General features: G+C 41.5%; 1 protein-coding gene across 3 annotated transcripts in view; it reads left to right on the forward strand.

The window, feature by feature from the left end:
* Positions 1-14,885, forward strand: part of svep1 (sushi, von Willebrand factor type A, EGF and pentraxin domain containing 1) — a 102,139-nt gene that overhangs the window by 56,920 nt on the left and 30,334 nt on the right. For all 3 annotated transcript variants that reach the window (XM_017433179.3, XM_025009853.2, XM_017433178.3), the window contains exons 6-11: positions 858-1,037; positions 4,550-4,744; positions 7,279-7,397; positions 7,485-7,614; positions 9,021-9,128; positions 14,223-14,354. In XM_017433179.3, coding sequence (XP_017288668.1) covers positions 858-1,037; positions 4,550-4,744; positions 7,279-7,397; positions 7,485-7,614; positions 9,021-9,128; positions 14,223-14,354 — 864 coding nt within the window. The remainder of the gene's footprint in view (positions 1-857; positions 1,038-4,549; positions 4,745-7,278; positions 7,398-7,484; positions 7,615-9,020; positions 9,129-14,222; positions 14,355-14,885) is intronic.

A 14,885-nucleotide genomic window follows, 5' to 3' on the forward strand; every position in this document is an offset into this window, starting at 1 on the left:
TGTTCTTAAAACTGACTGACAAGTCAACATTTAGCACCTTTTTTTTTTTTTTTAACCACGCCAGATGTCGAGAGGATTCAATTAAACAGGGACAAAGTTCAGGATGGAGACGGCTACAGGAGGACAGGATGAAAAAAGGAAAAAAAGGGGTCGCACTCAGGGGGAGCTGTGTGGGGGAGTTTAAGAAAGCTAAATGGAAAGAAAAAGAGAGGGAGCTCCAGAGGTCACGGGATTAATGAGGAAAACTCTGGTTTTAACAGAACGGCAGCAGCAGGGTGACTCACAGAAATACCAAGACACTGAATATTTAAGGGGTGTGTGTTGAAGATTTATAGTGTGCGGCTTTGGGTATATATTTTCTAAGTGTGCGTTCACATGTCTGCTTGTATGTGTTCTTGTCTGTGCCACATACTGTAGGACCTCCCAGTTAGTTAGGCCCTGAGGGAGAGGGTCTCATCTGTCTGTCTATGGGTGGTGACGAGGAATAACACACCACACACCCGCCGCTAGACCTCAGCATAACTCCTTTTTTTTTCCTCCTTTCATTTCATTTCATAGGGACTTTCACAGTTTTTTGTTAAATGATAGGTTCCAAGTTAAAGCCAACTATTCTTCATTCCTGTTTTACTCTCCTCTTATGATTTAAACACGGTACCTGACTTTACGACTCACGATAATGCAGGCCATGCAGATTTCTGCTGCTCGCTGCAGAGTCCTCAAAACCTCGCTGAACAAACAGAGGTGAAACAACAAACCGAGACATGGATCTGGTTTGACGGAACAATAAATACAGCATCCTTTTGTTTCCCTTTCGCCGGTTTGGACTCCTCGTGTTTATTGTCTTCTGTCTTTTTCAGTGCGCTCCTGCCCGCCCCTCTCCCGGCCTCAGCACGGCTTCCTGCGGTGCAGCGATGGCGGCGCGTCCTACAGGGCTGAGTGTCAGGCGGGATGCGAGCGAGGCTACAGATTGGACGGAAACGCCACGCTCACCTGTCAGGCCGACTCCCAGTGGAGCGGCCCCCAGCCTCGGTGTGTGGGTAAGCCTTTCCTTCAGCTGTTTTTCATCATCTTATTGTATCTGACCGCTAAAAAAACAACAAAAAAAACATCATAGAGTCTTCTCTTATGTATTGTTTTGCTAACTTAGTTACAGTTTAGTACATCTCAGTTTGATCAAGGGAGCTTGACATGTTTCTACAACCTGAGTCCATTTGAACTTAATTGAATTCGTTTTACATTATAAAAGCAGCAAACACTCTTTCATATGAGCTCTCGTTGTTGGGGGTGGATGTTTGCGTGAAAAACAAAACTGTGTTGTCGAACCATTTAATTGAAACTGTCATAAAGGAAGTGACATTTATTTGGAGAGGGGTTAAGGAAAACTTCTGCACCGTTTAAAGAACCCCCCCCCAAAAAAAAAGCACAACCTCCAATTTTTCTGAGACGGAACAAGGCAGTTTTGAACTGTCGCAGGAAATTTGACAGACTTGGTAAAAATAGACAAACAGCTTCGTTCAGACAGTCGACCATCAAGCCAAATGCCACTAAGAATAAGGTTGAGAAAATATTTGTGCAAATGGGACAAACTTACAGAAGGACGACAATGGGCTCACTACTCAACTGTACGTAGTTTAGTAGTAAATTGGCCCGACAGGTGATTTTCCTCTTTAAATTGCCCAGGATCGCTTGCTGGGACTTTGCCAAAAGGCATCTGAATGAGTTTGAATAAGAGGTCAATCTGTCTGATCTAATGAAGGAGCGACTGAAACACTTAGCTACCAGTCCCAACAGCCTGTGGGAAGGAAACCAGGCGTAGGAAATACTGTCCTTATTGCTGAGCACAGTAATGGCAGCACCATTCTGTGGTGTGCTGACCGTCATGAAATGTGGGCAGTCGTGCAGTTGCCTCAGTCTGTGTTTGTTTGTCTGTTAATATCTCATAATCCATGGGCTAAATTTTCATAGAACAATCAGAAAAAACAACCATTTGATGTATTTCTACAACTGATTCTTTGAGTCGACCTAATTCAAGATGGCCGTTACAGCCACAGCAGTCCTCCCCAACGCATCCATATTGCACAAGATCTCTGTTTACAAGTTTGGCATGAAAGGAGGCATGCTGACGCTGGGACAGAAGTTTAAATTTGAACAATAAAATAATCCAAACCTTGCTGCCGAGAAAACACAGGGGTGGCTTCAGGAAAACTTTCAATTAGTGTCTCTGGGAAAACCTGAAAATACACATCTGTACATAGTTTCCCCTGGTTGAACCTCATCAAATTTTGATCTTTCTGTTGAGGAGGAGACAGACTCACAAAAAAAGTGTGTTGAGCTGAAAGGATGAATTCTCAGAAGACCTGAGCTCTTCAACGATGCTGTAAACAAGTAATAAGTGACAAGTTTGAGTATTTAAATTAGATAATTCAGCTTTTCATGTATTATGAAATACAAAAATCCCCCCAAATCTTGTTTTTTTTTTTTTTTTTTTTTTTTGGGACAATAATTGTTATATTGAAAAGCAAACCAAAAGAAGTAGTATGTGTTGAATAATAAAAAAGGTGAGAAAAAAATAGCCTTTTTTGTGTTTATATTCACTCCGTGTTTCTGTCATATCTGACAGAATTCATCTATGTCAGCAGCTACTTTGATATTTATTTCTTCATCCAAAGTTTCTCAGGTTCCTTGTTTGTAAAAGTAAATTAAATTACCTTCAGTTATTGAATTTGCAGTCCAGAGTTTACTACAGATGTGCAACAGATTTTGCCAACAGCACATTATTCTTAGACTATGACTACTCGTAACTAAAAGTTTCGATTTTTATTCTTGTTTCTGTTCAATGAAACTCATCTGCCTCCCAAAACCCAAAACAACGAGACCCTAAATTTAGTCGTGACCTGTGTGTTTTTACTGTAAACATGTGGTGATGCATGCAAACGTAAACACACGTGCACCACGGTTAAACATATGGTGTGAATTTGCACCCGTATGCGGCGAAAGACGTCCGTCTGCTTTCTCATGGCAGAGTCAAAGCCAGCTCCCATACCCGGCATTCGAAATTACTCACCCGCCACAAAGCTGATAGTTAAGTTAAAATAGTTGCGCGCGCGCTCGTGCCCACCACAAAGAGCGCTCGGGACAAACACACAAAAAAGAGGCGGTGTGAGAGTGTTTCGCCGCAAACCTCCGACCTCACCGCTCCGGCTTGCGCTTACTCACTGCCAGCCAACCAGCTCGGCGTGCTATTTAAAAACTGCCTCCAAAAGCTTTCCCCCACTTATCAGCGTACACCATCTCTGTTCCTCGGCACAAATGGAGCTGAACGGAGCTTGTTTGTTTCAGGGTTTTTTTGGGGTTTTTTTTCATCTCAGCAAACTGTCATTACTTCTTCAACCTGTCTAAAAGGGCTCTGCGGGCTGTCGTTACGTTGTCTTAGTGTTTGTTTGTGCTGCGGTGAAAGAGAAACTCTTCATTTTGCCATAAAGGATGCAGAGATATTTTTATCTAATTGAAATCCATCAAACTGATTTATTTATTTATTTATTTTCTGAGAACATTGTCCCTTTATGACCTACAGCTTGTGCCAGTGAAACACAAGAACAGAGAAGAAAGAATGAAAATCAGAATAATCTGTCTGTCCTTAAGACATACTAGCTTACTGCTCCTTTAAAAACCTTTAAAGCAGGGGTCTCCAGTCCTGGTCCTCGAGGGCCACTATCCTGCATGTTTTACTTGTTTCCCTGCTCCAACACACCTGATTCAGAGGTTAAATCACCTCTTCATGTTCTGGAGAAGCCTGTTAATCACCCATTGATTCAAATCAGGTGTGTTGGAGCAGAGAAACAAGTAAAACATGCAGGATGGTGGCCCTCCAGGACCAGGGTTGGAGACCCCTGCTTTAAAGCCTCCCGTAGATAAATCCTGTAGTCAAGGTCCCCATAGACTCTCAAATATCTCGCAAACCACTGGATGTCCTCATAAAACTCTGTGAAAGTAATCGCCGGGCGTGCAGCTATTATTTAATAACTTTTTAGAGTCAACTCAGTTCAAGATGGCCACCACAGCTGATCCACTTTAGCAAACACAAAAATGGTCATAACTCGGTCATTTTTACTGATTTTGAATTTTAGAACATCAGAAATGCTTTTTCCCTGGCATTTCATCTCAGCCTTGTTGACTGAGAGGGTGTTTGAAGAGTCCAACATCAGCAGGTTTTGAGAACAATTTGGGAGAATTTTTTGGACGGACTGGGAGAGAAAATCAGACGGAGAATTCATTTAGCCAAAACAAGGATCTATCTCCCAAGGCAGTAAACCTGAAGTAAGCAATCTTGTAAAAAAGAGTTAAAGAAAAACAAATTGACTGGAGGTTTAAAATAGATTGACTGGCCCCCTCTAAACGCAGTGACGCAGCTCGCTGGTCGCCGGGTTGCAAACAGTGACACTGTAACAGAAAGTTACTGTATTTTCTCAAACGGACTCACTTTTGATCTGCAGAGCGCCTTCCTGCCTTACATTAGATTAATCTCTTGTTTCCTGTTTTGCTTCCCCAGAGGTGAGGTGTCCCCCCATTGTGAACCTGAAGAACATCTTGCTGTCGCCCCCTGCCTGCGGGAAAAGAGCCGTGTCACTGGGCTTCATCTGCCATCTCGCATGTCGCCAAGGTTACAGTCTCCAGGGAAACAGGAGGGCAGTGTGCCTGAGCACCGGGAACTGGACCACTAACGTCCATAAAGCTGTCTGTGCAGGTAACACGCTGTCCCTTTTCTCCACTCATGAGGATATTGACCTTTGCTTTACTTTTGCATTGAGGTCAAAGGTCACGCCTGCTTTGAGTTGACACTCCTTTTTCAGTATAGGATTGGATGATGACTTTTCAGCTAGAGTGTGATTTTCTTAAACATAATTTATGACTCTATATTTTATTTTATTGTAAAAGAGGTTTGTTTTTTTCTTCCAAGTGTCACAACACTCCAATATGTGTACTCTTGTCAAGTCATTTTTATTTAAATAGGCAGCTAAAATGAACCAATAAGAAGCATAACTTAAAACAATTCGAAAACTGCAGTACTGGAAAAACAAATCAGCTGCAATGTGGTCTTGTATAAAAAAAGATTGAATGTTATTAAAAACTTTTCAGCATTTCATTTTTTATTTTCCTGATCTTTTTTCTGCTTTGCAATCGGCGCTAACTCTTTTGTTATTTTTTTGAAGCAGATGTTTGGTCACTAACACAGACCACATCATGTCTGAACCCTCGTGTCCCCCCCACCCCCTTCGACTCTCTCTGGAGATTCCCATAACAGACTGCAGCTCTCCACCAGATGCCTCGCAGGTTAAGCAGGTGGTTCAGCTCTGCCTGGATGTCCTCAGTCCCCTCGTTTTCTCTCAGAGAGGCTTAGCTAATGAAGGAACGGCTGTCGTTAAAAAGAAAAAAAACGAGACGTCATAAAGAGGGAAGCGAATGGAAAGTTAATGCAGACGCGGAGCCTGGATGAGTCATCTGTAGGTGTTTTGTAATGGATTGGCTCAAAGAAAATGATCACATTCTCTTTCTTTCTTTTTTTTTTTGGTTCTCAGGACACAAACGAGCCGAAGGATAAAGGAGGAAAAAGACATTAAAAGCTAATGATAAAAATATTTTAATTAGAAAGAGTAAAGAAGGAGGGCTGCAAAGGAGGCACCATATTATGAGGAGATAAAGGAAACAAATTCTTCAAAAATTTCTGGCCTTTTACACCCTGCTGATGACAACCAAAATACACTTCTGTTGTAAAGATAAACAAAGCAGATTGGAGCTAAATGTGTTTGTGTGAAGCAGAGATGGATCATCGGATCATCTGGACGGATCATCTGGTCCAGATGAAAGCAGCTCTGTGACACAACTCAACAGGAATGACCACTTTTGATGAGAGATTCAACTATTTGAAGCTAAATCTGTTTACTTCGGGCTTGGACTGAGCCAGACCACACTGTTTTTTCTGTTATTCTGCCATGGTGTGTGAAGAATAAGACGAACAAAGCGTTGCTTTCAAGAGTCATGATGGCTGTCCGTTCCTAAGGTTCCTAGGATGTGCTGAAATCTTGATCAGGTCCCGTGTCAGGTCGTTGATGGATTTTTTTCCAGTTTCTTAAAGACTTTCAGATTCTGTTCATGTGCTGTAGATCTTCTTTTAGGCCGGACACTTCTTCGTTTGCCCTTCACTTGGATTTAAAATGCGTCACACAGTATGCTGTCCAACCTTCAGTAAGCCTGGAGAGCTACTGATCAGGACCACTTTAAAATATTGCAAGAAACTCGGCCTCCTTTGGAAACAAAATATAAAGGGAAAAAAAATGGCAAAGTCCTAAATGTCCGGAACTTTGTTAACTCCTGGATGCATTGTTCTGTCTTCAAAAGCAGATATGAAATTTATTCAAATTGCTCTTTGCGAGCACACCGGTGCTCATGGGTGTAACCCGACAGAAAGTCTGTTTGTTCTGTAAAATGTAGAGGTTTTCTTGTTTTTCCTCCCCACAAATCAAATCATACATGGAGAGTTTGAGCAGTCAAAACAACTCAAAGCAAGTAGTTTTACCCTGTCTTTGTTACTGCAGCTTTCCCTGAGAAAAGGCTGCCTCTCAGCCTCTTATCAGCCTCTGTTAAGTGGATCAAATGTACTTTGGATTGTGGCATATTTACTAAAGTATGTAAGTTAATAAAGAAAAGAAAATACAATTTCAAGTGCTTTAAAATCAATATCGCCTGAGGCTTAAATACAGAATGTTTACCTGCGAAGTTTCACATTTTTCTTTGCATATCTATTTGTGCAACTTAACTTGATTCTTTTTATTTATTTATCTTTTTAATTGAGGCTCCATAGAGCCCACTGCAATCAGTGCTCCAGGATTTAATCTTTCCCAATCAGTTGATGTAATACGGCTGATTTATTGATGTTCTGGGACTGAGGCAGAGGGAAGCTTCAAATGGAAAAATGAGGCAGTGACTCTTATTTGCTTTGGATTTACACTTGGATTCTCGCTGCTTTTGTCTCTTATTCGATAACAATCAGTGCTGAGTGTGTGAGGTTTTTCGGGATTGAAGAGATCAGAGGTGAGATGACTTCACGCAGCTACTCCCTTTGTGATAACAGCGAGTAAGCTGAGGTCACCATATGCGCACAACGCGACGGGGTGAACACCTGCACCATTTGGACCTGATGTCAGGTCTAGTTTAATTATCCCGAAGTTTAATAAAGTGTCTTTTATCTGACTCTGCTCCTCTTCCCGTGTTTCCCTGCAGACACTGAGCCACCGCGGCTCCAGTGCCCCGCGGACATCGTTCTGCAGACAGACGAGCGGCGCGGCACCGCTCACGTCAACTGGAACGTTCCAAACGCCACAGACAACTCCAAAGAAGAGGTTGGAAAAACTCCAGAAAAATCAGCTGTTTAATTAGCTGTTTCAGGAGGATGCTTTAATCTGTTTACCTTGGACTCCCTCCTCCAGGTGGTAGTGCAGGTGAAACCAGTCTACAGTCCCCCTCAGCTCCTCCCCATCGGAAAGGAAACCATCACCTACATTGCGACCGACCGCTCCGGGAACCAGGCGAACTGCTCCTTTACGGTCACCGTGATCGGTGAGCTCATCCCTAACTTTTAGAGTCGACTCAATTCAAGTTAGCTGACACAGCTAAGCAACCTTATCAAAAAACAAAAATGGCTTTGGCTTTGTTAAATTTCCAGATGTTAAGCTAAAACGTGGGGTTGCAGTAGCTGTGATCCATCCCCAATACATAATCTCAGGGCTACGCATTGTGCAACATCACATAAATTGTTGTTTACTCTGGAAAACAATTAAATTTCTGAAGACACAGTGTCTCAGAGCAGAATGTCTGAAATATTGCTTACAAATGTATTAACGTTTAGTTTTCTATACATGTAAGACCGTGAACATTTATTCTAATTTAAGTTACATCGTGGCCTTCCAATTCTCAGTGTAGCTATTATTGTCGAGCTGTTTGGTTATAGCTGAGCTCTGACAGCATGAACCTACACACCAGTGAGGGGACACTGACGACTCAAGGATCTTACATCAGACAAAATAAATCTGGGATTATACACACACAGACAGAGATAAGTGATCATAAGGAACGGGTGTGACAGCGGAGCAGAAAGGTGCCAAAGAAATGACTCTACGAAACAAAACAGGAAGTAAATGAGACAAAACAGAAGAGAAATAATTCACAGCAAAAATCTCAAAAACAGATTATTGTTTATTTCTTTTTCCTTGTAATCTCGCCTGTTTATGATGTATGTAGTTCCTGTTTTTACTATTTTGAGTTATTGAAATGCTGTGATACATTTCTGGAATATTTGTAGGCTAAGTGAGTACTAAGAAGAATGTCCTATGAGATCGTGCAGGGGTTCCACAGTAAATAAGTGGCTTTGTTGAGTTTGAAAATGACCACAATTGATAAAGATTGGAAAATGGGAAGATGCTTGTAATATGGAATATCTTATTCCATGTAGATCTGTAACTTTCCAAATTAAACAAAAAAACATCAAATCCAGACATAGTCTAGGACAAACCATGACAGTACATTAATTTTTTTCCAGAGTAAAACAGCATTTTTTACCGACATTTACCAGCAGGTGCCAGATATTGTTGTTGCAGGGCGTGAATAATGAGGGTGTCTCGTGTCGGCCGCTCAGTAATCACTGCAGTCGGGGGGGAGAAACCTCAACCCTGGTAGCTGTGAACATTTCCATGTGTTATTATGGCAGTGGAACCTTGTGTTTTTTTTTTTATTAGAGGCATATGTTTAACTTGTGCCCTCAGACTTTAAAAAGTCAGATCACAGTTCAGCACGCTGCTCTCAACTCTTGTTTTCTTAAGATAACAGAAATCTGCTCCGGTGTTTTTTTTTAGATTTTTTTTTACTAAAACTAAATTCAATCTTCCTAACGTGCTGTTATGATGTGCAGGTTTTTTTTTTCTTCTAACTGATCATCAATTAGATGCTTGCTTTTTTTCTGTCTGCAGATACGGAGCCCCCGTTCATCGACAGGTGCAGGTCACCCCCGACAGTCCAGGCCACGAACACAGAGACGGGGGTCGTCTGGGAAGTGCCGCAGTTTTCCGACAACTCGCGTACGTCCGGTTAGATCCTCTGTCGATGCGTTCTTCTTTTGTAGCTCTGTTCCACTGCGCTCCAGCCTCTGTCTCCACCGATTATAGTCAAACAGGATCTTTTCCAACGGGTGATTGGAAAAATGGATTCGGGAGGGGGCTGTCTGCGTGCGCATGGAGAGAGACACTGGATACTGTATTTGTCTGTGTTTTAGGAGGAAGACAGAGAATAGCACCAGAGGACAGATGAAGTGGTTATAGCATCTGCTAATGCCATTAATGTTAAAACAGATGGAGGTAGTGGAGAAACACAGGTGTTATTTCCATGAAAAATTTTGTTTTTTTTGTGGGAATGTGCTCTCATTCCATCCATAGTTCGCAGGCATTTGTATAATTATGTGAGCGCACACGCAGGCTTATAATAACTGTTGAAATCATTTGGAATCTGCTTTGGCTTTAATCATTGCCCTGACACTCCAAGAGAAAAACACGCGTGGTAACACCACTTTAGAGGATCTGTCATCGTTGTGTGCTTTCGCTGGCTATCCTGAAGCTGAAATCAAACGATAACAAGCGACGTTTGAGTGTGCGCCGCATAATATACAGACAGTTTATCACCATCACAATATCAACGTGTGTTAGTACTGCAAAGGACAGATCACTGCCCTCGATATGGACACCAGGCTTAGATGACAGTAGCTGAGAGGCTGAAGTGTCATGACGACAAGAGTGACAAAAACGTAGCTTTATCACAACTGTAGTATTTAACAAAAATATCCCAATCACAGGCGTTTGTATTATTCTATAGCTCTAATTAAAGTGTAGAAATATGAGTGAATTTTAACATTTTTTTAACTGTAGCTAATGTTGGTTCAACCTCAATACTTCGGATCAAAATGAGAACTCCATTACCCATGATGCCTCTGGGGTGACTTGGTGTCAGATGTGTAAACACTGATCCAAACGATGCTTATTTCTTTCCCTCGAAATAAACAAGTAATTCTAAAAGCATACAGGATGTGTGCACCTGTGCTTTGACCTCCACGTGAACGCTGTGAGGTCAAGTCAGGCGCAGTATGTTAAAGTGGAAATTAAACCGAATTCATCTGAAAACAAATCAGTTTCACTAAGACGTCTTTCATCTGGACTTTTTTCTGTTCAAGGATACATACACAGTCGATACGACTTACACCTCACGAAGCAAGATAATCATGTGCCAGATTTTACAGTATCTTCTTTTTTTTAACTTTAAAACAATGTTTTTTAAAAATATGTAATCGTAGTCCTTAAATATAGCTGCAGGTGTTTGTTTTACTTGCAGATAAAAATTTGTTTTCCCTGGATTTGTTCGAAGGCCAGGTCTCCAGATTTTCATTACAGGCAGCCTCGGCTTTAGTTTTCCACTCAGTTTCATTTGTTTATTTTGCAGTTGCGGTACTTATAACACCAAATTAAACACATAACCTTTCTATCCACCACTTTAATGAACGTCTCAACTTCATATTTGGCTTGATTGTACCTCATCCTTGCTTCTGTTTTCGTCATCATGTCTAAAGACTGTTTTCATGCAGATACAGACTACTTAAAGGATTATCCTCGTTCTTAAAGCGAACATGCATGAACATAGGTTTATATGTTTCCTAAAATGAACACTTTTGTACATTCCTGTCAGTTTGAGACGTATACCTGAACAACTTTTTTTTTTTCATCCGGCCCCAAAAGGCATGCAATGTTCACTTTCTTGGGATCTGTACTAACCTAAACCCTTTGATGGACAAGTGAAATGATGTCATGCACATCATTAGGATGTAGGAAAATGTATGTCTGAAAGGAAAATATCGAGGAGGCCAATAAAAGACGAAGAAGAGATAACCTGGAAAAGGAAGCTTTTAGCCAGAAAGTTGTTTTAGCAATAAAACCGTGTTAGGTCCATAAAAAAGTCAAGCTTTGGACAAATTTACCAGGAGGTAAAGGAATCATTATTGACAGTGTTTGGAAAACTAGGTTGATTTACATGAAACGTGATCTGATTTAAGTACCACAAAGGAAAAGTGAGTCTATAATCACGCCTGAGTGAAACCCCGGAGAACAATTTGTTCAGTTTTATATCGAGTTATTCCAAGGTTTTCATCTGCAAGTGTGGAAACACGACAACAAAGCACGTAGAAATGTTGTTCATGCATGTTTAGCAACAATAATTACTGTAAACTATAGCATCTATAGCTTCAACTAATTTGTAATATTCATCCCTAAATGGGCCTTTCAGTTATGTAAAAAGGAAAACAGTTTAAGGGGATATTTCTGACATTTTGAAGTGGTCTTACCTGCAGTAGATATCACTCAGCGTGTTATCAGTTTGAAATATGAAGCAGAAGTTTCGATTGGAGGAGACGAGCTAACGGTTCGTCAAAGAGGGACCAGTTCAAAAGCAGATTTCTTCTACATTAAAACAACTTTAATCTCAAAGACTTTGTAGCGGCCCATGCAAACCCTGTTTCCTGATCCTTTACGCTGCTGTCACGTGTGCATCGGATGGTTATTTACATCCCTTACCCGTAATGGTTCAGGTAACGTTTATGATCGTAAGAAATAATCGGGCTGAGTAACCATCTGATGGAAAATAATGTGATGTAATACTTCAAAGTTTTATAGCAGTTCGAGGGAAAAGCTGCTTTATAGATTTGTACCTCGCCTTTCTTTTCCATCAGATAGTTTCTTTGCCCGGTCATGCCTAACATGTTCCGATTTGCAACAGTCCTGGGAACGGACTGCAGACTGACTCAGCCTTCAGTGCAAGTAACCAAAGGTTTCTACATAAGTAACCATCTCATTCAGAAGTGACAGTGCTGTAAATGGTTAGAAAATACAATTTTCATTGAACCCCTCCAAAATGTTTGAGATTTGAGTTGTTTTAAGACAGAAATGCACTTTATCTCAGACTAACCGTCAGCTTGACTCCATCATCATAAAGTCTACCAGACAGTTCAGACTGAGTGATATCTACTACAGGTAAGATACTGATTACTGATAAGAACTCAACAGACAATCACTTCAGAAAATCCAAATATCCCTTTAAAAAATACAAACAGAGCTCATAATTCTAACTTAACACTACTCTACTAACTTAACAGTTTAAAAAAGAGACAGAAGTGAATCCAGACTAAATTGCTGATGTTTAAAAAAATGCTTCAGTTTTTATTTAAAATGAGGCCAATTGGAGTTGGTGAGACGCCAAGAAAAAGTTGTTTTCCCAGTGTGTTCTTATTTAAATTGTCACGATGATGAAGCGTTTAGCGATGGACACCAAAGCCAATGTAGTGACTTGGTGATTCTTTTAATCGTGGGTTATTTTTCAGCTGTCTCTCTGTAAAATAAAATCCAATCACCAAACAATCTGTTTCGTTCAGTGCTCTTTGAAGTGGATGGAAACAGATATCCTCTTGAAGAGTAGTTTAAGAGATAACGAAGCTGTGTTGAGCACCTCGTTATAAAGACCTAATAAACGATCAGTAGAGGAGCACTTGAAGGTCATTTTACCTCACAGACTAAATATTCTACCCTTGGATGGCTTCCTCTTGGCCCTCTAGCTGTTCCAAAGCAGCTCAAGTGTTGACAGACAACAAACCCGAGTTCTTCAGGCATTGCAGTCAGATGAATACAGTTCACTAACGCCGCCGTTTTTTGTTACACACGAGTAACACTGACCGCGCTCCAGCGCAGCATGTGTTTGTACGAGAGCACAAACTCAGCCAGGCACGGGCCCCAAACCACACATCTCACTCACTAACAAGTCAAACTGATCACTCCCCACCTGTCTGCGGAGGTGCCCCCCCCCTCAGTAACAAACGCCCTCAATAACACACACACCCATGCATCCACTGTAATAACAGGCTGCTGCGGCAGCGCCGGGTCCTCACGACGTCAGCCCAGCGCTGCTTCGACGTCAGTGTTTTGTTTTTCCAGGCCCACACCCTGATGCCAGCTCCTATATATAGCCCCGACTCGTTAGGCGCACACATACAAATACACACACATACGCCAAGGATAAATATAAAGGGAGACTCCAGACGGCCAGACGTTTGTCAGCCTTCCTGGAACGATGTTGCTACTGTTAACAATAATCACTCATTTTCTCCTCCTTTCGGTGAATTCTGTGTCTCTCACACTTTACAGATGTTCTCATTGTTCCACAACCTGTGTGTCACACTGCAGACAAGTTGGAGAGCATTACACACACACACACACACACACACACACACACACACACACAGCAACACACACTCCTTTCATCACAGTGGTTTGTTATAGCTCTGTTTCCATCGCTTTGTATTCATTACCTCTATTCAAGTCATTCAAAGAGAATTTATATTTCTGTTTAACACAACTGCTCTGATTTACTGAAGAGTGACTCACGTAGTCCTGAACTATGAAAGAATGGTAAATGGTCTGCACTTGTAGAGCACTTTATCTAGTCCAAGGACCCCAAAGGGCTTCACACTACAATCATTCATTCACCCATTCATCCACTGATGGCGGTGAGCTACATTGTAGCCACAGCTGCCCTGGGGCGGGCTGACAGAAGTGAGGCTGCCATCACACCGGCACCACCGAGCCCTCTGACCACCACCAGTAGGCAAGGCGGGTGAAGAGTCCTGCCCAAGGACACAACGGCTGAGACGGACGGAGCGGGGACTCAAACCCCTACCTCCTGAGCCACTTCCGGCCCAGAAGCACCAAAGCCAATGCTGCCCTCTACAGGATTTATAGAAAAGCATTTTGATGCCAGATTTTCAAGAATCCTAAATAATCAGGCATTTGTGACAACAAACGACATATGCAGCTTTCATTAACAGAGTTTGTATGTTTGTGATGAGTTTGTGGTTTTATTTGGACGTACTGTTCTACTTGCTTACTTTAACTGTTATTTTGACACCATTTTTTATTTCGCAACGTATGAAGAAAATAAGGATTTCTAGCATTGGCAGTTCTCTGTTGTACTGTTATATTAGTAATAAGTTACACTCAGATTACGCTGAACAATTTGAAGAATTGTGATTTGACTTATTTTAGTGGTTTCATGTTTATTTCTTTTTTCCGTTTGTTTGTTTATTTCAGGTGGTCGCCTCACAGTAACCAGCAGCCACAGTCCAGGCTCGCTGTTCCCCATAGGAGAGACTGTGGTCCAGTACACTGCGACTGATGCTGCAGGGAACAGCCGCACGTGTAACCTGACTGTAACTGTGCAAGGTATCATACAGGCACATCATATCAGAAAGACCTCAAACTTGTGTGTTTTGTTATCGTTGTCGGTAGTGTTTGTTTGTCTGTGTACAAGATTACTCAAAAATTAATGAGTAGTGAAATTTTCAGGAAATGTTGAGGTTGTCGCAAAGAAGAAATTATGACATTTTGAGAAAAGTTGTAAGAGGATCATGATCCTGCTCTTTTTTTATTGACACTATGACCTAGGTAGAGGTTTGCCCCCTCAGAGTTCCTCAACACACAACAATAATGATGTCATCAGTCACATTACATCACAATGGAAATGGGTCTTGACAGAAGCTTGTGCTCTAATGATACCATTAGATAGCTCTTTTAAAGACAAATCCAATACAATTTGAATTTTTCAAATCGGTCTACTGGTTACCAATTTATGGTCAAAAACTGATCGTCAGAATGGGTCTGAATGAATCCAGTTCTGAAACAGGCAGCAGTAGAAAGTCCTGAGTTTAACTTCCTGTTCCCACGCTGGGCTGAAGCTGAGGAATCGCTCGGATT

This window comes from Kryptolebias marmoratus, linkage group LG7 (assembly GCF_001649575.2).
Source record: "Kryptolebias marmoratus isolate JLee-2015 linkage group LG7, ASM164957v2, whole genome shotgun sequence".
Lineage (NCBI taxonomy): Eukaryota > Metazoa > Chordata > Actinopteri > Cyprinodontiformes > Rivulidae > Kryptolebias > Kryptolebias marmoratus.